This window comes from Myotis lucifugus, unplaced genomic scaffold (assembly GCF_000147115.1).
Source record: "Myotis lucifugus unplaced genomic scaffold, Myoluc2.0 scaffold_8, whole genome shotgun sequence".
NCBI classification, from domain to species: domain Eukaryota; kingdom Metazoa; phylum Chordata; class Mammalia; order Chiroptera; family Vespertilionidae; genus Myotis; species Myotis lucifugus.
The window spans coordinates 3,965,834-3,990,672 of NW_005871056.1; the positions used below are offsets into that span (position 1 = coordinate 3,965,834).

General features: G+C 38.5%; 1 protein-coding gene across 6 annotated transcripts in view; it reads right to left on the minus strand.

The window, feature by feature from the left end:
* Positions 1–855: 855 nt before the first annotated feature.
* PIK3R4 (phosphoinositide-3-kinase regulatory subunit 4) overlaps positions 856–24,839 on the minus strand; it is a 59,353-nt gene continuing 35,369 nt past the window's right edge. For 3 of the 6 annotated variants that reach the window (XM_023749517.1, XM_023749516.1, XM_014450738.2), the window contains 10 exons: positions 24,148–24,335; positions 23,207–23,417; positions 19,963–20,128; positions 12,737–12,901; positions 8,993–9,204; positions 6,931–7,062; positions 3,793–3,893; positions 3,233–3,321; positions 2,204–2,312; positions 856–1,426 (listed from right to left, as the gene is read on the minus strand). In XM_023749517.1, coding sequence (XP_023605285.1) covers positions 1,256–1,426; positions 2,204–2,312; positions 3,233–3,321; positions 3,793–3,893; positions 6,931–7,062; positions 8,993–9,204; positions 12,737–12,901; positions 19,963–20,128; positions 23,207–23,417; positions 24,148–24,335 — 1,544 coding nt within the window. In that variant the 3' untranslated portion in view covers positions 856–1,255. The remainder of the gene's footprint in view (positions 1,427–2,203; positions 2,313–3,232; positions 3,322–3,792; positions 3,894–6,930; positions 7,063–8,992; positions 9,205–12,736; positions 12,902–19,962; positions 20,129–23,206; positions 23,418–24,147; positions 24,336–24,839) is intronic. The other 3 variants (XM_006083685.3, XM_014450734.2, XM_006083684.3) reach the window with 1 other exon arrangement.

Genomic DNA, 24,839 nt, shown 5'->3' on the forward strand with positions numbered 1-24,839 from the left:
TCCCTCCCTGAAAAGTCACCCTGTTGAGGTAGGGTTCCCGTATCTCTGTCTTTCCTACCTTCTCTATGTGGTCCCTCTTTCATTTGTTGTGAAAGAAAGCTGTTCAATTGGCTCTCAGATGTTCTTCAGGAGGAACTGCTCTATATGCAGGTGAGTTTGGGGTATTTCTAGGCCCCCATCTTGTACCCCTCTTCATTCCTGACCTTCTGAATGGCAGGATTTTCTGATCATTTTGTTGTTTACACCTGTCTAAACACTAAGTGTATTGAATCATGAACCCAGACATTCATTGAAAACTGTCATGTACCATATTATCTAATTATAGCAATTTAAATCTTTGGAACATTTCTTAAATAGTATTTTCCCCAGACTCAGATTATCTATTCAACTTTTCAGTTTGAGAGACTCATGTGATTAATTCAAAACTTAAATATTTTGAACACTATAAACCCTTCTGCAAGTGGGTAATAATTAAATGTGGAAGAGAGTTCAGATATGTGTAGGAAGAATAATCAACAGCCTGAAGGGTATATTTTAGTGGGAAAGGCCAAGTTTGGCCTTTTAAAAATAAATTTATAGTAGAGCCTATAAAAAACCAGTAATGATGGCTAAGAGACACATTTTTCTAGAGCTGATACACAGAAGATCAATTCTACAGTATTAAATAACTAATACAGTAGACTATAAAACACACAGGAAGAAAGATTAGAGCAAAGTCCAGAGATTTGAGTGGAAGGCCTAGTTCTGCCACTGATTCTCTGTGACACCAAGTCCATTTCTTCAGAACAAATGTTGCTAGAGAGTGTATTCTTCTGCTAAGGTTTACCATTAAAAGCACCACCAAAAACAAATGAAAACGCTTAAGATGCTTGAACGCAATTTATTGGCTGCTTTGAATAGCATTTTTAATAGCAAAAATGTGTTTACATTATAATAGCTTACAACCATCTTTTTTCAATACAAATTACACTGAGGTCGTGTAAGTCTTAGCATTTTAGATTCCTCACCTCTGTGACATACAATAAAAAGTCCCAGATACTATCTGGCTGATTCTCACAGAGGTATGCACAAATGTACTAGTCAAATACAACTTCTTTAACCACCTTGGGTGGGAATTATTTTTTCATGAAACATTAATATAATATAGACATGATTTTGAAAATTAAGCAAAGGAATCGATTCTCACTTTTCTCTAAATACAACTTTTCTCTTAAGCTACAGTATATTTATACAAATTATACAAACGACTAAGTTTTCATTTCCATACCTTAACAATCCCATCTCTAGAAGCAGTTACAATGAAGCCCTGTGTTGTCTGGAACGTGGCAACATCTGTGATGATATCATGATGTCCCACAGGCAGAGACTCTGGGCCCCTCCGAGGGGTGTCATCACTAGGTCCTACCTTCTGCTTATTCTGAATTTCCTGTTTCATGATTAAAAGTCAAGGAGAAAGCCAGAAGTTAAAAGCCTATCCACATCTACCTTTTGTAAGTGTTCTTGCTTTTGGGATATGTGTTGAAGCTAATGTCTCTTATGAAGTAGCCATGCTTTCACAAATACACTGAGGGAAAGGAGTAAAAAGAGTCCAACATGACATTCTAGGTTTCCAATTAGACTCCATGAGGAGCCACTTACAAATACGAAAAAATTATTAAAAAGCTAATCTGTGCATATTATCTTTTCTCAAAATCAAAAGGGAAAGCATATAATTAAGAGGTATAAATGACCAGAATAGGGAAGTAAAAACACATCAGATGTTCTGCATTTCTAAAGCTCACTATTACTGGTCATGAAGGAAGCACACTTTCATTTATTGGGCACTTACTCAGGCCCTTTCAGGCATTTATCTTGTCTAAATCAAGAACACAAGCTTTAGAGTCCCAACATTTAGGTTTGAATCTCACCTTTGTTGCGTATTTACTAGCTGGATGATCTTAAGGAAAATAGTAAGACAACTTGATAAGGAAGTACCTTTAAGGAATGAGCAAGTTATAAAGTGCTTACTTCAAGTTGTATACTTATATATGCACTTTTGAAATGTTTATTTTCTCTTAGCTTTTCTGTATTTTAAAAATTAATATTTCTTAAACTTGGAGAAATACTGCCACACTCGGCCAAAGCCATTTACTTTAATCAACGCAATGTTTATGAAAAGCATTTTTATACCTACAAAAGTTGAAGGAAAAAAGACTGCTTGTACCTGGACAACTTCGGTGCCTTCAATTATTTTCCTGTAGTAGGACACTGATGGAGAACTAGTACTTCCTGCAACAACATAGGACCTCTCTGGGTAAGCCAAGTCCCAAAACCTAGGGAAGAGGAAACGAATGGTGATAATCTTTGAAGGAGAAGGGGAGGAACTAATATTGGCTTACATTTATCAATGTATAACTTACTTTCTTTTGCATTAGGAAAAGAGATTTTTCTAGAACTGTATAAAATTAGTTACAAATGAAGTATTAATAGCTAACCTTGCAAGATGTGGATGACTTTAAACAATACCGAAATGCTAAAATCCTATATAATAAAAGGCTAATATGCAAATAGACCAAATGGCGGAACAATCAGTCGCTACAACACGTGCTGACCACCAGGGGGCATGTGCGGAACATGGTGGGCCTTGGCCTTGGCAGGATAGTGGAGCAGGTGAGTGGGGGCACCAGACCAAGGCGGGGCTCCGGTTGCTGTCATCGGGGCGAGCCTCTGGTGGTTACTGAAAATTCTCTGCTTCTGTGTGCTGCGGTCCCGCCCGGTGCTCGCACCCACTGCCAGTGCTGGCCCCGCAACAACCACTTGCACCTGCTGCTGGTGCCCAGTGCCGGTCCCAATCACTTGCTGCCATCAGCAGGTGCTAGCAGCAGCTGCCAGCCCTGATAGTCCCTGAGGGCTTCTCCACTTCCCCATGCTCCTGAGGGGAGATTGGGGCAGCAGCCACTTGCACCCCCTGATGGTGCCGGCCCCAACTGCTCCGCGACATCAGCGGGTGCGAGCGGGGCCGGTAGTGGGTTGCCAGTAGACAGGAACAGGGGCCACGGCAGGAGGATGGGCCGAGACCCACCCTTGTGCCTACCGCAGCCTCACGACCCACAGTTCAAGGTGCACAAATTCATGCACTGGGCCCCTAGTATATAATAAACCACACCCCAGTGTTAACTTTAGTATCCATCTATATTTTATTAACCTTCCCCTTTTAACTGTTGCATAAAGTGTTTTTTATCAGATACTATACCTTATTTTCATGTCTGAACCAGCTGTCAGCAGAATAGGATTTCCATCTGCAGGACTACAGTAGATACCATGAACACTGTGAGAAGAAGGCTTAAAAGAAAGAAGTCAATTGTCAGGCTTTAAGAGACTGATTATGTTATGTCTTGTATATTTCTTTCTTTGGGACTTTAAAATGCATTGGCTTTGTATCATCCTAAATAAAGAGGCAAAGACTGTTCAGCTTCCTAAAATTTTCTATTTTGGATCAACAGGAGAGAAAAAATCTTCCCTACCTTTATTGGCAACATAGAAACAAAAGTGTATATAAGAGGGTCATGTTCCATTTTTTAAATGATCTAAACATCAATCTGGGCTTTTCCTATTTAACCCAGATTTGTACTTGGGTTCTAAAGAGATATCACAAACTTTATGGAGCTAGTAACCAAAACTCCCAAGGAAATGAAAAGCACCCACACAGCAATGGCCACCTAATACTTAAAACATAACCCAAAAGCCCAACAGATCATGTTTGGTAAATGTCTGCAATTGTATTGGCCTTTATGGTAAAAACTGGAGTCAAACCTGTAACTCAGAAAGCGGTGGTGCACTACTGGCCCAGAGAGTGAATCTTCTGTCGCCTGTCTCCATGTCCCACATCGACACTTCATTGTTGCCCTGAACAGCTAAGGGAAACAAAGGCCAGCACCATTACTCAGGTAAGAACTCTGCACTCACATCTAGGTAGATAATCCAAGTCAGCCTGTACTCATTTCCATTTTTTCCCATCCTACAAGAAATGCTCACTAGCACTTTTAAATGCCATTGTGACCCTGTCACACTAGAGTGCAAAGAGATGTTTTTAATAGCCTACCAGTACATATTTACTGAAGTCCAACAAAGTGGGGTGGAAACTCAAATCATAGATTCGCCAGTCTGAAAGTAGAGAAAAAAATATAGAAAACTACAAAGTTCCACCTGAACTCAAGAAAGGAAAAGATCACATCCAGGGGTAAGAATCTAGGCTGCCTCGTGGAGATGTCTACACCGGGACTGAAAGAACAAGTAAAGCTGGACAGATATAGGTGGCCTACAGGTAAATCATTTCAGGCAGAAAAAATGGAATGAGGAAAAACACAATTGGTCTGAGTGAAGCTCATTTGTGATAGGAGTGGGAGATGACAGTAGAAAGAGAAAAGGTGAAGAAAGATTATAAAAAAAGAAAACTGCAGGCCTGAGAGACATTTATCCTTTCAGGTTTTTGAGCAGGGGGAATAATAATACCCAGCCGTCATATTAATTGAACCAACAATATTTACTGTGAGCTAGTCATTGTCTAGGCACTGATGAAAAGAAGGCAAACAATTTCAAATCATTCCCTGCTTCACAGCACCCTCATGCTAGTGGTGACAACAAACCACAAATATGCAAAGGCCCTGAGCAGGAATGTGCTTTTAATTCAAGGAAAGAACCAGGAAGCCAGTGTAGCTGAAGCAGACTGAGCATGGGAGATCAGGAGAAAATGTGCGTAGTCTGGTCACTTTCCACTCGCAGGTTGACCCACACGAACCACCAACAGGCTCCTGTGACTGCTGGCTCCTAGATGGTTTGGGCCTGTGGTAAGGTCAATGGCACCTCAAAATAACCAGGTCCTAGTCCCGAGCCTATGGATGTTATTTTATATGGAAAAGTGACTCTACCGATGTGATGAAGGATCTTGAGACAGGGATGGGTGGTTATCCTGGATTGTCCAGGTGAGCCCTAAATGCAAACACAAGTGTCCTTATAAGAGGGAGGCAGATGGCGCTAGCTTTGAGGATGGAAGAAGGAATCGCAAGCCAAGGCATGTAGCTTTAAAGGCAGAAAAAGGCAAGGAAATGGATCCTTCCCTAGAGACTCCACGGGAAATGTGGCCCTACTACCACCTTCATTTTGGCTCAGCAAAACTCATTTCAAATTTCTGGGCTCCAGGACTGTTAGAGAATAAACACTGTTTTAAGCTACCAAGTTATTGGTAATTTCCTACAGTACTCGTAGGACACTAATGCACACCTACACGGCCCCAGTAAGAGATCAAGGGATGGATGAAAGTCAAGTCAGTCACCTCAGGCTGGTTGTATCCCTCCCCTCAAATCACTACTCCTCTCAAGGGGGCCTTTTCTATTCAACTTCCTTCCAAATTCCAGTAACCATTCCCTTCTACCTTCCACTGCTAATCTGCTGGTACCAGCCCTGTTTTATTGCACGTTCTTTTATAATGCCTCTACTCCCACACCTTTATATACAGTTCCTTTGGAAATAAATCCTCCTACCTTGGGCATGCCATCTGTTTCCTGTTGGAACCCTGACTGATAAAGGTCAGAGAGGCAGATCTCATAAAGCCGCAGGGAGGAGTTTGGCTGTTACTTAGGATGAGAAGCCACTGGACGGTACTGAGCAGAAGAAAGGACAGTCTTAAGAGGTAAGGATAAAAGCAGGGAGTTACAAGGATACTGATGCACAGGGACAAGAGATTATGGTGGTTTGGACTAGGGAGAGAGTGCTGGAGACAGTAAAAAAGGGTCAGATTCTGAATATCTTTTAAGATAGAAATATATGATTGGCTCATGGACTGAAGTGGGCTAAAGGAAGAAGAATCAAGCACAACACAAGGCTTCTTTCTGAGCAGTTAGCATAAAAGAGCTGCCGTTTACTGAAGGAACACTGTAGGAAGAGCAGGCTGTCTCTGAGTTAGAGGAAGTGGTGAGGAACCTGGTAGAGAGGAAACAAGTGTTCAGTTTGGACATGTCAAGTTTAAATTAAGATGGCTATTCAACCTCTTAAGGGAGATTTTAAATAGACAAATATAAAAATTTGAATAGATTTGGTATTTAAATATTGCATAAGATCACAGAAGGAAACCAGTGTAGAAAGAGAAGCGGTTGAGACCAAAGACTGAGCCCTGAGGCAGGCCACAATTTAAAAGTCAGAAGATGAGGGGGAACCAGCAAATCAACAAATAGGCGAACCAAGAGAGAGATGTCCTTGGAATTAGGTGGGTATTATAGATAGAGGAAACAATCCACTGACCAAATGATAAGTCCAGCAAGAGGCGGGAGGAGTGATGGCCACTGAATTTGGCAGCATGGTGACTGACAGCAGCAGCGTATGAGATGGACTATACGTATGAGAAGGGACCAGAAAAAGCCTAGATTCAAGAGGACCAATGAGGAAACATTAGAATAACAAGACCTATATTTATCAAGCACTATTTCTGCCCCAGGCTATGTGTTTTATATCTGTTTTCTCAAATTCTTACAATTCTGCTAGGTGAATTTTTCACCACATTTTACAGATGAGGAAAGTGAGTTTCAAAGACCTGCCCAAGTATTCATACAAGGAAATGTGAATGCTCAATGAGGGGAGGGAAGAAAAGGAAGCTTGTAAGAAGCACAGTAGAAACAGATCAATAACAAATGATAACAAGGATGAATCAAGATTTCTAGGAAGATGGTGGCAGCTTTAACAAAAATAAAAGATATAAGAGAAAGAAAACGAAGGGGAAACAGCGACAGGAATGGAAGGTGATGAGATTATTTTTATTAAACAATAAGTATGAGTGGTAGTGAGATATCAGTGGTGGGAACTTCAAAACAACAAAATCAAGTATTCTGTTCATACGTAAAATAAAAACTCAAGTAAGAACATGAGTCTTGGCAGCACTAAGAAAACCCTCCAATGTACCTGCAATCACCCAGGACTGATGACGGGGGTGCATTGAGAGGCGTCTGATCCGAGCCCTGGAAGGATGGCAGTGACTGGAAATTGGCAACTGGAACCTCATGTCCCAACAAGCCATGGTACCACTGCTTGTACCTTAAAGGAAAAAACAACAACAACAACAAAAAGCCCAAAAGATTACCATCTAATGATTAAAGCATATCAGGCTACATTTATACAAATGGTAAACAGCATTAATGTTGTATGAATATATTTTAAAACTGACTTAGTCACTGAGAAAAAGACTGTTGTCATGAAGCTGTCTCTCAGTTTCAAACCACCTTTACGACTGAAATGAAATATTTGGTAATACGCAGTTACAATCGGCCCGAGTTTACACGTTTCCCGCACTCCACCGCAAATCTATATGAACCGAGTTTAAGACTAAGACGGCTCCCGCGGAGTACGCGCAATTCACGCGAGCCGACTTAACTCGTTTCCCGCAACCCAAGTGTGAATATATTTTAAAACTGACTTAGTCACTGAGAAAAAGACTGTTGTCATGAAGCTGTCTCTCAGTTTCAAACCACCTTTAAATAAAGATAAAAGTGTTTATCACAATAATACTACAAAAGTGTCTAACAAATGTAAATTGAAATGAATAATTCATTAATTACCGACACTGTCATTAATGGCCAAAGGCACACAAAAACCCAGAAAATCTAGAGGAACCAAATTGAATTTGATACTCAAAATGTTCAGAAGCCTTAAATAACCAGAGATGTTTTACTGGCATTCGATGATCATCTCACCAATCCAGTGGCAAGCAGCTTTGTAGCTATCCCAGATTTCAATAATTTCCATGTGCCCTTTTCCACAAAACATTCTGGAGACGGGTATGGGTGTCTAATCATAGCAGAAACTGGCATACGTTCCTGCACATCTGCCCACAACAACAAATCCCACAGACAATTCCGCCCACCCCAAAAGAACGTCTACCATAATACTCAGCAGCTGATTTTGATAGAGGCACCGAACATATTCTTGGATAGATCTTCAATTCTACAGGAGAGACTGGGGGGTGGGAAAAGACAAAAGGAACAGCGGGGTCCTTTTGTTTGTCACCCTGGCCCATACCAGGACAATGGCTCAAATGACCACAGGTAGTAATGGCTATCCCCTCAAAGCTGGCCTTGGTGCCTGAGAAAGAGTCACTGCCATTTGCTAATACACTAAGTGTTGAATATCTATTCTTCTAGGCCTGGCATTACATATTCCTCTACCTGTACATTTATTCACACAAAAGGCAAAAAATAATGCACTCCATATAAACTCTACAAAAAGTAATAAAAGGGCAGATGTTTCACAATCATAAATGCAAGTCAGGGAATCTAAAAACCACAATTCAAACAGCAGATTATAATTCTTCTGAAAAAGTACCAAATGGGGAAAAGAAAAACGATGTAGTACCTTCTCAAGGAGCAGGTTCAAAGTTCTATGGAGGGAAAAAATGTGAAACTACAATATGGCAAAGAAGCAAGATCACATGGTACATCTCCAGCCTTCGAGGAAAAGGAGGCAGAAGGAATAATAAGGCAAGAAATCATTCAGCTCTTCTCCTGCACCAGGCACAGTAATAGATACTTTCACCTCATTAATAAATCCTCAAAGCAGCCCCCAAAAGGATTAGCCCCTTAGAGGATACTGAGACTTAGAGGAGTTAAGTAGTTTGCCTGAGGTTATTGGAATTTAAGAGTCTGCCTAAAATGAAATGCTCTCATTCATAAACCAAGCCTGCTGCTTCCCTGGCAGAATAAGAGAATGTCAGCCAATCTGATCGCTATAATGATTATAAAGAGGCTCATTTAAGAACAAAGAGAAAAAGGAAATTGTCTTATGCATTCAGATACATAATTTCACTCTTTCTAATCTGTTTTTTAATGAATAAAAATTAAATTGCAAGTGCTTATAACATAATAATTATGAAAAGAAAAGATGGGAACAAAAGAGAAAAAGCTTTTACAAGGAGGCAATCCAGACATCAGTGGCATTCAAACCTCCGTCAAGGATTTGAGAGTGAGCTTACCAATGCAAAGCCAGCACTGGTGAATGTCCACAGCAAAGGAAGTTATGAGGCCTGACTTCAAATCGTGCTTTAATGTCCACGCGTTGCTAGAAGACCTGAGGTCCCAGCCAACCAGAGAGCCATTCACAGTGGCATAGGCCAGAACGGACTGTGCCCCAGAGTTGAAGTGATGCATATCCACAACACAGCCATCCTCCTTGGGGTCTAGAATCCTAAAGAAATACACAAAAGGCCACACCTTTTCCAGTCTGAAAACAGTACCAGTCTCCATTAAGATGAATTTATATTTTAATCATGGTCAAGACATGAAAACTGTGACCTATTAGAACAATGATAGCTGAGGCATTTTTTAAAAATTATTTTAGACTTACAGAAGAGACGCAAAAACAGTACACAGAATTCCTGTATATCCTTCACCCAGCTTCCCCTATGTCAATACCTTACACAAAATCATAGAACTTTTATCAAAACTAAGAAATTAACATTGGTACAATACTAGTAAAGTGCCAAATATATTAGGGGTTCATCAGTTTTTCTACTAGTGTCTTTCAACTGTTCCAGGAGCCAAACCAAAATACCATATGGAATTTAATTGTCATTTCTCCTCAGTATTTCATTTTCTTTCATGACCTTTGGTTTTATAGAATATCCTTCAATTTGGTTTACCTCATGTGTTCTCACAAATAGACTAAGTTTATGCCTTATTGGGAAGGAGACCACAACAGTGACATGCCCTTCTCAGTGTATATTTAAGGGAGTACCTGCTACTCATATGTATTATTGGTGATGTTAACCTTGATCATTTAGTTAAGGTGGTATCTGCCAGGATTCTCCACGGTACCTTGCTATTTTCCCATTTATAACTATAAGTAGAGGCCTGGCGCACAAATTTCTGCACCGGTGGGGTCCCTTGGCCTGGCAGGAGATTGGGGCCGATGCGGGCTGGCCAGCCAGGGAGGGACCAAGGGAGTGCTCCAGGGAGTGTCCGGCCCTCTCGCCCAGTCCCAATCGGCCGGACCCCAGCAGAAAGCTAACCTACCAGTCAGAGTGTCTGCCCCCTGGTGGTCAGTGCATGTCATAGCGACTGGTTGAGCAGTCGACCAAACAGTCAACCCATCAGTTGGACACTTAGCATATTACGCTTTTATTATATAGGACTAGTCAATATTTAGGGGAAATGCCTGAGGTGTTCTAATGGTGACTTTCTATTTCCTTCTTTCTGCATTTATAGATTAGAATTATTCTATACAAAAGAGTTGTCACTTCTATATTAATTTATTCACTTATATCAGTATGGACTCAAGGATATTTATATTATTATTTGAGTTATTAACCAATACTATTGTGATTTTTTTAAATTTAGATATAGTAAAATTCACTTTTTGTGGTATACGGTTCTATGTGTAGCCATCCTATGCAAATATATATGCAAAAAAATTTTTAAATAATAAATTAATAGCCACTTATCTTCTACCACAGAACCATAGAGAATAATTTCACACCCCAAAAATTGTATTGTGCATTCTCTTTGTATTCAACCCAATCTCTTTTCCTCCTTATAATTTTATTTTCCTGAATGCCATATAATTGGAAACATACAATATATAGCCTTTATGTCTGACTCCTTTCATTACAAAAAAGGATTTTAAGATTCATCGATGTTACATGAGTCAATAGTTTACTTTTTATTACTGATGATAAAAGTAACACTCTAACCGGTTTGGCTAAGTGGATAGAGCGTCAGCCTGCGGACTCAAGGGTCCCGGGTTCGAATCCGGTCAAGGGCATGTACCTTGGTTGCAGGCACATCCCCAGTAGGGAGTGTGCAGGAGGCAGCTGATCAGTTTCTCTCTCATCGATGTTTCTAACTTTCTATCCCTCTCCCTTCCTCTCTGTAAAAAAGTAATAAAATATTACTGATACCTTTTTATTCCTTTTTATGTACTAATCCATTGAATGGATATAACTGTTGTTGTTTTTTTAAGCTTAGGCATTTTTAAACTAGAAAGAATATCAAACTTACTGGCCAGCCTCCTTTATCAGTACATATGCTTTTGCACACACTAATTTAGTTTTCTCTATTACATCGTGAGTCAGTCAGCAAACATTTTCTGTAAGGAGCCAGATAGTAAATATTTTAGGCTCTGCAAGTCACATACATCTGTACTACATGTTCTTTATTTTGTTTTTTTACAACCCTTTAAAAATATACATTCACAAACATTCTATTACAAACTATATAGGCTGTAGTTTGCTGACCACTCTGTCTTAGATAAATAATTATATTCACAAACATTCTATTACAAACTATATTCCCTCTAAAGCGATGATGAAAGTCCAAATGCCAAATAAAATGTGTAAAGGTGTCACAAATTCATGATAACAGTTGATCTGATTGAATGAAGCAAACAAACAAAAAATAAAAATAAAAGGAGTCATGGAAAGGTTTCTTTGAAACACACTATTGTCAGGTACAGTGAAATCTAAATATCCTGGCACAATCTCCCCATCTAGGTAGTCAGTGTTTGTTTAGGGAAAAGACAGTAACATGCATACTGAAACGCACTAAGAGCTGAGAGAGATCCATGCAAAGACTGAGCATGTCAGTGTATGTGTCCTGCCAGCACAGTCACCACACAACACATTTTCCCAATAGCTCTTTGTTACTTTACATGGAACTCAATAGGTATATTGCTGTACAGTCATCCTCTGCTGAAACAATTTTAAAGAAAACTGGCCGATAACAGTTTTTTAGTTAAATGCCATATATAGTATGTCCTAGACAAAAGCTGGCCAAATCTGTTTCATGAATGTGTCAAAAATAACACACTTTTAATACAAACAAATAATAAGAACCTAGGTGATCCAACATCCTTTTTCTGCCTTAGCTACCTCAATGGGCATGACTTATTCTCCACTTAACTGTAAGCATCTGCTCATTCTGCTTTCTTCCCTATGGCCCACCACCTCTGGCGGCCCTGCCCTGCTTTGGCTGGCTAGCTTACACTTGGTCTCATCTCTTCCAGGCCTTTTTTCTTATTCCCTGTAATATGGCACATTATCACACTGCATTGAAATCATCTGTTCATTGGTTTCTTCCTCCCATAGACTGTAGTTCCTTAGAGAGCAATAACTTATTTTGTCTTTGGAACCCTCAATGTGTAGCATACTGGTCAGTTGAAAAATTGCCCTCCTTTAACTTTAAATATCTTACTTGGCAAATGTTTACTCTGTAGGCAATCACGATTTATAAGTACTGAAGGAACTTCTTAAATAAAACCAGCCAGTATTTTGTTTTAAAATGATAAGCTAATCATCTGAAAAGCTATACTCCATGTTCCCATCAACTTCAGAAGTTTAAATACCAAGTGACAGATGACATTTGAGTTTTCTTTAATGAAGAACACTCATATTCTCAAAATCAGCTAGCCAGAGTTCTGCTTTTAGTAACTGAGAGATAAGATGTAACTGATAATTAGATTACTCAGTTACATTCCAGACCGGAATGAGCCCCAAGTTCAAAATTGCCCTTCTGATCTTTTGACAAGCTGGCAGAAAATAAAACATGCGACATAGTTTTCTAAAACTACACGTGATAAAGATTTGAGTTGGAAACACAACTGTATTTCACGTGCGTAAAAATAGAAGTGCAATCCTCAGTTGATCCAAACTACTTTGGACAGGGAGGGCTAAATTACCCTAGGGCTCTAAACGCAGTTAAAAAACCCCACAAAAGATAGATACCTGCTTTGTAGAGGATGAATTTTAGGAGACTTGGGCAACTTAGAAGCCTCGATTCCAAGAAGCTGGACAGCACCATTATCAGACGCTATGGCCAAGTAGTGGGAACCCTGGCAGAAGGTGAGAGTCTTGACATGTCCTCCAATTCGGCTATATGTAAGAATAGATCTGCACACAAAAAAAAACAAAACTAGGATTGCATTTCTGAAAGGCCACAAGAGCATCATTATTGCTAATATTAAATAAATATCCATGACATTAACAAAAAAGTACTACTTTGAGGTCCATTACATCTCCTTGATCTCATAACAAAAACAAAAGTACCACTCAAAGGCACAAAATTGCCTTTTCTTCTGATAATTTCAAATGGCTATCCTGCCCTAGCTGGTTTGGCTCAGTGGATAGAGTGTCAGCCTGTGGACCAAAGGGTCCTGGGTTCAATTCCGGTCAAGGGCACATACCTCGGTTGCAGGCTCCTCCCGGCCCAGGCCCTAGTCAGGGCTTGTGCAGGAGGCAATCAATCAATGTGTTTCTCTTACATTGATATTTATCTCTGCCCTTCCCTCTCTCTTCCACTCTCCCTAAAAACTAATGGAAAAATATCCTCGGGTGTGGATTAAAAAAATAAAATAAAAAGGCTACCTCACACACTTCTATCACAGAAAGACTATTCATCCTTCTTTCCAATTGGAACTCCCATACTTGTGGTCCTGATGCAGTTCTCCTTCCACTCCTGCAAAACCTTAAACCCTACTCTTACACCCTTTCAGTTACTCTATAATCCCTAAGCGCAGCCTGGCACAGCAGGAAAACACTGGCATGGAAACAAAGAGCTGAGTCCACTACTGACTACCTATATGATTGTGGTCAAGCCACTTAACCTACTCTGTGCTTCAGTTTACTCATCTACAAAACAAGGACTGCCCAATTACCTAACTGGGACATAGTGAAGCTCAAACTATAAAACATTAATAAAGGCAAAATATTATAATATTCAGTTTCTCCTGCACACATACTGTCTGTCCTCAAGCTGTCTGTCCTCCTTCCTTATATTCATTGCCAAAGTTCTTGAATATCTGATCTACAGGATGCCTGCCCTCCATTATTACCAACTCCCTCCTTCATTACCCTACACATAGGTTGCATACTCACCCTTCTAAGGGGCCATACTCTGAAAGGTCTCAAGCCCTAACCAGAAAATTTATTAATCTCTATATTTGTAATTTATTTCATTTTACTATACAAGATTATACATATTAAATGTACAAACATTATTGAAATACAGAAAATAGACAAAATTAAAAACAATTCTATCACCAGAGAAAAAAAACTATTAATATTTTGTTACATATCATTCCAAATGATGTTCTATGCATATAATATAATCGTATTTGCTTTTTAAATAAATATGAATATTTTATATTTTTTATTAATCACATCTCTCTAGTTTACCTTTTCTTAACAGTTTTGTTGAAATACAGTTCTCATACCTTAAAGTGTGCAATTCAGTAATTTTTAGTATATTAACAAAATTCTACATAGATTATCAGTATCTAATTCCAAAATATTTTCATCATTCATAGAAACCCCAAAAGAAAGCCACCTCACACCACCAACATTCACTCCCTTCTTTCCCCTACCCCTTAAATTTTCTATGAATTACCCTATTTTGAATATTTCATATAAATGCAACCATGCATTATGTGGCCTTCTGTACCTGGCTTCTGTTTTCAAAGGTTCATCCGAGGTTCACCCATTTCTTTTTATGACCAAATATTATTCCCTTGTATGGATATACCACCTTGTTTATCCATTCATCAGCTGATGAACATTTGTGTTGTTTAGCTACTATGAAAAATAGTACTATAAACATCTATAATAATAAAAGCATAATATCTAATTAGACCGGACGTCCTTCCAGACAAAGCCGCAGAGGGCGGGGGCCGCGGCAGAGGCGGCAGGGGCCAGGGCCAAGGCCCTTGCACAAATTTCGTGAATTTCGTGCATCGGGTCTCTAGTTTGTGTATAAGTCTTTGTGTAGATATATGTCCAAAGTAGTGCCTACAAGGGCCCACCAGTAGTAAAGAGAGCCAGGGACAAGGTAATGGGAGATATGGAAATGCCAGTATGCTCAGTCTCTCACATTTGTCTCTCTCTCTTTCGCTCTCTCTCCCCTCCCTCCCTCAATACTAAGATACAACTTAGAAACCATAAAATTCACTCTTTTTTAAAGGGGTTTATAATATAATCACTAAGTTGTGGAACCATCACCATTATTTAATTCCAGAACATTTTCCTCATCCAGAAAGAAACCCTGTACCCATTAGCAGTCACTCCCCAGTGTTCCCTCCCAGTTCTTGGCAACTACTAATCTATTTTCTGTCTCTATGGATTTGTCTATTCTGGACATTTCATATAAATGGAATCATATAATATGCTAGATGGCCTTTGGATCAGGCTTCTTTCACTTAGCATAATGTTTTCAAGATTTATCTATGTTGCAGCAAGTATCAGTATTTCATTCCTTTCTACTAGTATTGCTAAGTAATATTCCACTATATGGATATACCATATTTGGTTTATCCATTCGACAGCTGATAGACATTGTGGTTTCCACTTTTTGGCTATTATGAAAAATGCTGCTCTGAACACTAGTGTATAGATTTTTGTGTGAATAAGTTTACAGTTATTTAGGGTTTTTATACCTATGAGTGAAATTGCAGGATCATAAGGTAACTCTATGATTACCATTTTGAGAAACTGCCAAACTGTTTTTGCAAAGTTGCTACACCATTTTACATTCCCACCAACAATGTATGGAAGTTCCAATTTCTCCCCATGCTTTCTAATACTTGTTATTGTCTTTTCTTTACAGTCATTCTAGTGGGTGTGAATTGGTATCTCATTTTGGTTTTGGTTTGCCTTGCCCTAGTGACAAATGATGTGAAGTATCTTTTCATATACTTTTGGGTCCCATTTGGAGAAAAATATATTTGAATCCTTTACTTTTTTTTATTGTTGCTTTCTTGAGTTTAATGAGGTGCAAGTGTTTGTAATTGTTATGTTTTCCTGAGGCACTGACCCTTTTATTATTATAAAATGTTCTTGTCTCTAGTAGCAATTTCTATCTTAAAGTTTATCTTGTCTGATATTAATATAGTCTCACCAGCTCTCTTAGGTACTGTTTGCATGGTATATCTTTTTCAGCCATTTCACTTTCAACCTATTTGTGACTTTGAATTAGCACAGGAATATCTTGTTTTTTCATCCTTTCTGCCTTTTGTTTATGTTTAATGTGAGTACCAATAAGGCAGGATTTATGTATGACATTTTGCTCTTTGTTTTCTCTCCCTTACATGGTTTTTGTTGTTGCTGTTCTTCTGTTCTTCCGTTACTGCCTTCTTTTTTGTTAAAAATATATTTTTTAGTATCCATTTTAATTCCCTTGTTTATTTTTAGTGATTATTTTTAGATTATTTTTATTTTTTAGAGTTTATTTTTTAGTGACTGCCCTAAGAAATACAATAACATCTAAAAGTGATCAAATTAATACTAATTTAATTTTATTAATAGACTAAAACTTTACTCCAATATATATCTCTGTTCCCTGCTCCCTTCTCTGTACTATTATTGTCATAAACTATTTGCATAAGCCCCAAAATACAGTTTTACAATTTTTCTTTATAGGTCATTTTTAAGTTATTAGGTAAAAATAGTTACAAAAAATAATTTATATTCTCATATTTACTTATGTATATATATTTTTTCAGTGCTCTTTATTTCTTCAGGTAGGTTCAAGTTACTGTCTTGTGTCTCTTCCTTTCAGCACAGAAGATTCCTTTTAGGGAAAATCTGCTAGCAATAAATTCCCTGTTTTTATTTCCCTTGGAATGTCTTCCTTTTTTATTTTATATATATATTTTTTTTCTCACTATATAATTATTGTTTGACATCTTATTCTTTCAATACTTTGAATATATAATACCACTGGCAGCCAGTTTCCATCATTTCTGGTGAAATGTCAGCTTTTAACCTTATTGAAAATCTCTTGTATATGGTAAGTCACTTTTTTGTCTTACTGTTTTCAAGATTCTTTGTCTTTCAGTGGTTTGCTTATCATGTGTCTGGCATGGCTCCCATTGATTTTCGCCTTACTTAGAATTCATTGATCTTCTTAGATATGAGGATTAATATTTTCAATCAAAGCTGGCGAATTTTCAGCCATATTTCAACTATTCTTTCTGTTCCGTTTTCTCTCTCTTTGCCTTTTGGAACTCTTAGTATGTGTATTAGAGGCCCAGTGCAGGCACTCGGGGCGGGAGGGAGGGTAGGGGGCCCTCAGCCTGGCCTGCGCCCTCTCGCAGTCCAGGAGCCCTTGGGGGATGTCCGGCTTAGCACTGCTGCAGAGGCAGGAGAGGCTCCTGCCACCACTGCTGCACTTGCCAACCTGTGAGCCCCACGTCTGGCTGGGCAGCACTCCCTCTGTGGAGCGCACTGAGCATCAGGGGGTAGCTCCTGCATTGAGCATCTGTCCTCTGGTGGTCAGTGCACATCATAGCGACCGTTTGTTCTGCCGTTCGATCAATTTGCATATTAGCCTTTTATTACATAGGATGTTTGTAGAAGAAGCATTTATGGAAAATATAATCTAAAATACTACAAGGATTAAATTAAAAAATCTATGTGAAAGTTTAAAAAAACAGCAATTTTTCAAGTAGTCCTCAAGGGACAAATTAAAAGTATAATTCAAATAAGAAAGAAGAAAATGGCAGAGCCAAGATCCAGGTGGCCTAAGTCACCAATCAGAAAGTTGGGACTGGGAACTGGGTAGTCAGTCCACCAACATAATACATAGGGGAGAAGCATCAGTAGTCAGAATGTGCCAATAACATTTCCTGAGAAAACACAGCACTTTTACTGCTCTACCCAGCCACCAGCTGTTCCTCACTGGGTTCTGGCACTAGTAATGATATGCTTACCCCCTCATCGGTTTATGAAGGCATGTGATGAGAGCAACACTTTCTGTTCCCTTCTCTTCTTCCCCACCCCAGACCTGAAATGAATCACCACCAAGCCAAGGCCTACTGCACTCAACAAGAGAGCAGGTGTGAATGGCAAAGTAAGAGAACAGATGCATTCAGGGGAAATCCAATCTCAAGCTAGAAGTTGGATTTATCTGTTAGCTTTGCAAAATCTCACTTGTTAATTCCCACAAGATTTTTACCAGGAGCCATGCCCTCTGTATCCCAGCGTCATATTCTAGGCAGTGGTATCCAAGTGTCACATTTCAGACAAAGCTAACAGATGAATCCAACTTCTAACTTGAGTTTCCTAATGTCAATTAAACTTATCCTCCTAATAAAAGTGACAATGAATGCAAATGATGATGGTAATAACAATGAACCATTTGGAAAGTAATTATCAGAAGAGATGTTTATAATGTTTATAAAAATGCTATTAACAGTGGGGGGAAATTAAAAAATGGCTGTAAGCAAGGAGGGGTCAGGGATTGTATGTGGAAGAATATGAGGGGAATAAGCTGGTATGATGCTTATGCTCTGTATCTCTAGAGAAGTTAAATTTGCACAGATGTATTTGTTAAAACTCATGGAATGGTTCACTTAAGATCTGTGTACTTCATAACATAAATTTTATGCCAAAAAAAGAACTATGAACAAATATTGAGTTCTAGTTAATGATATGCAAGCAGTTTTTACCGATGTCCAGTACTTTGAAATATATATTTTAAAGATGGATTGATAGGAAGATGGATAATAATGAGAGCAAATATAATAAAATAATTATAGAATCTGCATGGCAAGTACATGGATGTTCACGTGAGACTCAACTTTTCTTGTAGGTTTGAAAATTTCATAATAAAATTGGCAAAAAATTGCTACATGGACCCAGGAATCTCGTATCAGTTTTTGATTTATATTCTGACCAATGCAATGCCAAGAGAGAATGAATAGGGAAACAATAATTAAGCAATATAAAAATATAGAACGCTTTTTAAAAAAATGAATAGCACAAATTTGTATCAGAGTGGTAAGGAGTAAACTTTTAGTTATCAGAGCTATTTTGCTGTTTGATGATTTTGTGGTTAACTATGGTTAATGAGCTGATAAGAAAAGCACCAGAGATTCCCCACATCATTTTATGCACATAAGATTCGACTTTAATTTCTACCAGTTTTCTTTTCAGACCCAAACTAGACACAAAATATGAATATGGCAGAATTGATGGTAATGGGGAGCAGGGGGAAGGAATGAGGGTGGCAGAAAGACTGCATATTAAGGACATAACTATAGAGCAATACAAATCTAAAATACTTCTTATAATAATCACACTTATGAAAATCACATCATGTATATTTAAAGTTTTCAGTATTTCAAGCCATAAGCTATCTCTATTTTGACAATTAACAGTGGGGCAATGGTAGTATGTGTTTCCTTGCATAGCCAGCCATTCCATCATTTTTTTTTAGTTTTCTCTTACTCACACTCCATCTAATCCATTCAGCAAATCAGATTGGTGCCACCACCAAAATATATTCAGAATCTTGTAATTTCCCAATATCTCCACCTCTTGCTTGAATTACTGTAAAGGCCTGTTTCTGTCCTGTTCCTTTTCAGTCTATTCTCAACAATCTAACTCAGATCACGTCTCTCCTCTGCTCTGAACCCTCCAAAGGTTCCCCATTCCCTCAGAGTAAAAGTCAAAGTCCTTTACAACAGCCTATAAGGCCCTTTATACTCTGGCCCCTCTTGTTCCACTCTCTCATTCATTCTGCTCCAGCCACACAGACCTTCCTTTTGGTCCTCAAACATGTCAAACATCTTTCTACCTCAGGGCCTTCGAAATCCCTGTTTCCTCTACCTAAAATGCTTCTCCCCAAGACATCCATATGTCTCTCTCCCTCACCTTTTTCAGGTCTTTCCTGTTTCTCTTTGTGAAGTATTCTCTGGCCAATTTATTTAAGATTCTACCCTACTGCATTCCCTATCCCTTTTTCCTGCTATCATTTCCTCCATAACATTTTTTACCAACTAACATACTGTATGTTTTACTCATACTGCTTATCGTCTATCAGCTCCCACAGAAAAGGTATTTTTGTCCATTTATCATTGCTGTATCCCTGGCACTAAGACAATGCCTATCACGCACAGTGTAAGCAATCAATATGTTAACTGAATGAATGAATGGACTCTCCCCCAAGCATATTTTACCTCGTGGTAGTGGTCTTCCCCTCCATCTTTTGACTGTTCCAGATTTTCACTGTACCATCATTTGAACATGTTGCAAAAAGTGAGTGTTCATCAGAGACTCTAATTCGATTCACAGCAGATTTATGTTCATGAAGATGTGCAACTAGTAGCCCTTTAGGACGCCACCCTGAGGAAAAGCAAATGAAACTTTTATAAATACAATCTTTCCCTCAAACCCCCCCCCCTCCCGCACCTATAATCACCAACAACCAGCATAGGAACAATGGTAAGAACTAAACAAAGAGTGCCAATAAACAGCCAATACAGAGTGGTCTAGTGGGCCATGACAGATACTATTATCTATTAAGACATCCGAGATAACAATTAAGTGTTTCTAAGGTAGCCTTACAATGACTGGAGTTCTTCTCTAGTATCTGAGAAGCAACAATAGTCGCTTGCTACCCAGAAAAACCCTGACTACTTGCTCGGTAGTAAGAGGTAATGACTATCCTGACCTAGAGAAACTGGATGCTAGGAAGGCAGCCTGAGCCTGAAAGTCTCAAAGACTCAGATTCACTATACCATAAATGTCTGATCTGAGGGTACATATTTAAACTCTCTGAGCTTCAATTCCTCCAATATAAAATGAGGGAAATATTACTTCAACCAAAAACTCACTACATGGATAAATGAGATGTATAGAGTCTAACACTGACCCAGGTCCATGATAAGCACCCAATGTTGATTTCCTCTCTACCTGCAGTCATTTATTCTATGGCATCAACACCTACACCAGTGGTTCCCAAACTTATTTGGCCTACCGCCCCCTTTCCAGAAAAAATATTACTCAGCCCCTGGAAATTAATTTTTTTTAAATTTTAATAGCAGTTACTCATTGCCCCCAAATGCACCTGTGGCCATCACCGCACCCCTGGATCGCTGCAGCGCCCACCGGGGGGCGGTAGCGCCCACTTTGGGAATCACTGACCTACACTAATAAAAGAGAAACATGCAAATTGGTGTCACTCCACTACGCCCACCAGCTAATCAGAACGACTATGCAAATTAACCCAACAAAGATGGCAGTTAATTTGTATACGCAGGCGCGGAGCGAAGACTGAAGTCTCCGGCCAGAGTAAAGACTGAAACCTCACTGCGGCTGCAGCAGAGAAGCCAAGCCTCACTGCGGCCGGACCAAAAGCCTGGGTCCTGGGTGCTGAAGGAAAACCGGTGCCAGCAGCCAGGGGAAGGAAGGTCTATTGCGCAAATCTTCGTGCAATGGGCTTCTAGTGTTAGTATAAATGGTATTATAAATTACAGCCTCAGGATGCCCATGAATTTTCTAGTACTTTTTTATGACATCTACTAGTATACCTTTCTGTTTTATTGTATATTTTTTGTGTATGAGTAATTTCCTTTAATAAATTATAAATTCTCTGAGGCTAAGACACCATGTTTTATCTATTCTGAATAATTCATAGTATCTAGCATGTCCTTGCACATAACTGTCTTTAAGGTTTGATGAATAAAATTCTATAGTATATGCAACATTTCATCATTTTTAATAATTTTAAAATAAAACAAAACAGAAAGCTACTCTAAAGATCATACTATATTAGGAGTTAGCACTGTGCCTACTTAAGTAATAACAATGTCATTTAGGATGAAATTCTTTTTTATCAAGAAACAAAAATGAAACCAAGACTACTTCCAAACTTGGCTTACACTAAGATAAAAAATACAATGTTTCCCCTTGGATCTCTAACCCACATGTGTGAGAAGAACAGCTGGATATGATTTTTAAGGAAGATATGCTGGATTTGAAAACGATCAAAACACTTTGCCATGAAGTCTAGATAATCTCCCAGGCTAGGTTGAACATTTCCCTCTAGAGAAAATCAATTTCACACAACAACTCAAGTGTGGGGGGAAAATGTAAGAGCCCAACAGTCACTGCACATTTCTTGAACCACAAAATTTGACACCTTTTCTGTGATTAATGTATAAAATGTATAACAGCTCCACATAAAGTACAAAATACCACTTAAAAAAGACAGGTTCTATCAAAAAATAAAACAGCTTGCGGTCAACTTTTTTTTAAAGCAGTGTTGGTAAATAATATTGAACTATATTACAGAAACAACTTAAATATTCCACCATATTTATTTTGATAAGAAAATTTATGTGACTTCAAAATGCCACTAACCACTTAATAATATTTTCTAAATCTTTAAATCATTTATCTATACCAGCATTTTCCCTGAGTTCACAATAGAAACCCATGGAAATTCACATAATTTTAAATCTCTATACATAACCACACTATACATTTCTCCTCAGTATTCAAGATAAATTTTTATTATTAAAAATCTATACATAGAAACTCATTAAAAATGTTTTTCAAAATCTGCAAATCTAATATCAAAGACTAGCTCTTCCACATTAAACTGGGCAAGTCATAACTGAGCCACGTTTTCATCTGAAATATCTAATTTTCTTTCAAATCTCAGCATTTAGGAGTATTTCCCCAAAATCTTAATGTTGATAATTGCTGAATGGTTGGGTAGAGGTAATTTTGTTTTCTTTTCAAAGCACCCATAATTTTCTATGTTTTTAATCACTTTTTAAAAGAAAATTAAGATGTTGCCCTGGCCAGTTTGGCTCAGTGGATAGAGTGTCGGCCTGCAGACCAAAGGGTCCCGGTTTGGATTCTGGTCAAGGGCACTGTCCTTGGTTGCAGGCTCCTCCTCGGCCCAGGGCCTGGTCAGTGCTCATGCACAAGGCAACCAATAGATGTGTTTCTCTCACATCCATGTTTCTCCCTGTCTTTCCCTCTCTCTTCCACTCTCCCTAAAAAAAAAATCAATTGGAAAAATATATCCTCCGATGAGGATTAATTAAAAGAAAATTAAGATGTTAAACACTTCAGAAATTGAAAGTTGAAAAAGAAGCCTGGCATTCAATGAGAAAGCAGCATAGCACTAAAGCTAGCAGGTGAAACCTAACTTGGTAAATGGGGGAAATGGGCCACAGACAGGCTAAAATAGTGACTTAAACAAGACACTGCAAGTTGCCCCTACAGCTAAGATGATCCAAACTCCACAATTAACTTTAGATTTCTCACTTACTGTTTCTTCCTCTAGGCTGCCAAAGTGGCAGTCTGTTCTGACTCCCTTTGCCTGGTAGTTAATTATCAGTACCCTGCATTAGAGTCTAGGCTTCAGCACCCAGGCTGGAATACAACTCCCTAGCAATGGCACCTTACCAGGCGGTGGTGGTTTACTCTCCCACTCTGCGTTTTCCATCATCTGCTTAGCTATTCTCTCAGCATTGCACTGCTCCCGCTTTTGTTGTATGAGTTGCTGAAGCTCAGTTTTACAAGTCGTGATCCGAATCTGGTAGGGGGACGGTAAAATTGTACTACTTAAAACCTGTATTGTTGGTTTTCTACTTTGGGCATGTGTCACTTCTGGAACCTACAAGACAAATAGAATTATAGGTATTTATATCATAAGCAAAGTATATCTGTTGACAAAAATGTACCTATGTTCTCTTTATTCATCAAATCGGCTTTTTGTCCTTATTTACATACTGATTTTTAAATCCATTCAAATACAATGACGCTTTCAATGAAAACCTAGTTAAAATTAAGTTTAACCACAATATCACGTATGCAAACTTCTACATTAAAAAAATTATCAGTGTAGCAATAACATTAAACAAAAATCCTCATTAAGTTAAGTGAAAAGAAGAAATAGAATGTTATCCATTTGTTCAGTAAGTATTTTCATTTAAAATATGACTGGCTAGGGAAGAGTTACCTTAAATTACAAATTTATTTCAAATATATCTCAATCATCATGTTATTCTCACACAGGGCAAACCTGGGACTTTTCTTCCCAGAAGCGTTTTTGTTATTTACAGATATAACGATGTTATACTAGAGGAAGAATAAAAAGAGAAATAAAAGGTTCACTGCACACTAATTTATAATCACAGTTCATAATAATGTCTCCAATCACAATTTCAAATCACTTTATTAGTGAGTACTCTAAAACAAGACCTTTTTGATGCTTTCAATAACTAGGTTTCCCCTTGGCTATAAAATTAAACATAAACCTGTCTTAAAAAGAAACATGTCCTCCTACAGTACAGTACACAGCCTTTAAACATCCCAAAGGAAGACTACTGCCTAGGTGACAGTACCTGCGGAGAAGTTGACAAGGGGACGCAAATGCCAGCGGAGGACTCGGAACGAGAAGGCTTCCCAGTCTGAATCACCTCCTGGTCACTCCCTTTCGGTAGGGCCTGAGGGATGGTCGGTGGTTCCAGTGACCCAAACATGCTTTTCCATTCTTCATTTACATTTGAGTCTTGTTTCACATGTTTTCTAGCTACAAAAAGAGATTCAGAATAGACTGAAGGAAGCCTCTAAAACCAGTATGTATTTTTATTGCTGTTGTTTTTTGGGGGTTTTTTGGTGGGGGAGAGACGGCATTGGACTTTCACCCTAGTTGTTCTTTATGATCTCCAACATATTTATGTTTATATTAAAACTCACTAACTCTCACTTCATCCTAGGACAGGTGGAACAGATACACTTTCAATGGTGTTAATAATTAGACCTGATTGCTTCCTAGTTTCCCAAGGCTAGCTCAATTTCAAGTAACACTTCATTTGGAGAACTACTAACAAAAATACTTTTTCAAATGTCAGTGACCACACTGCTAAATATGACCTATTTCCAGTATTGGTTGCTTAAGAAAACAAAATAAAAATAGAATAAAAATCAATTGTTATACAGCTACCTCCTGACCATAAACGGATGAGAAATCCTTTTTTTATATCTTTGTCCAATTACAAAATGTATATTAAGTAACACCAAGTTCCAGAATTAC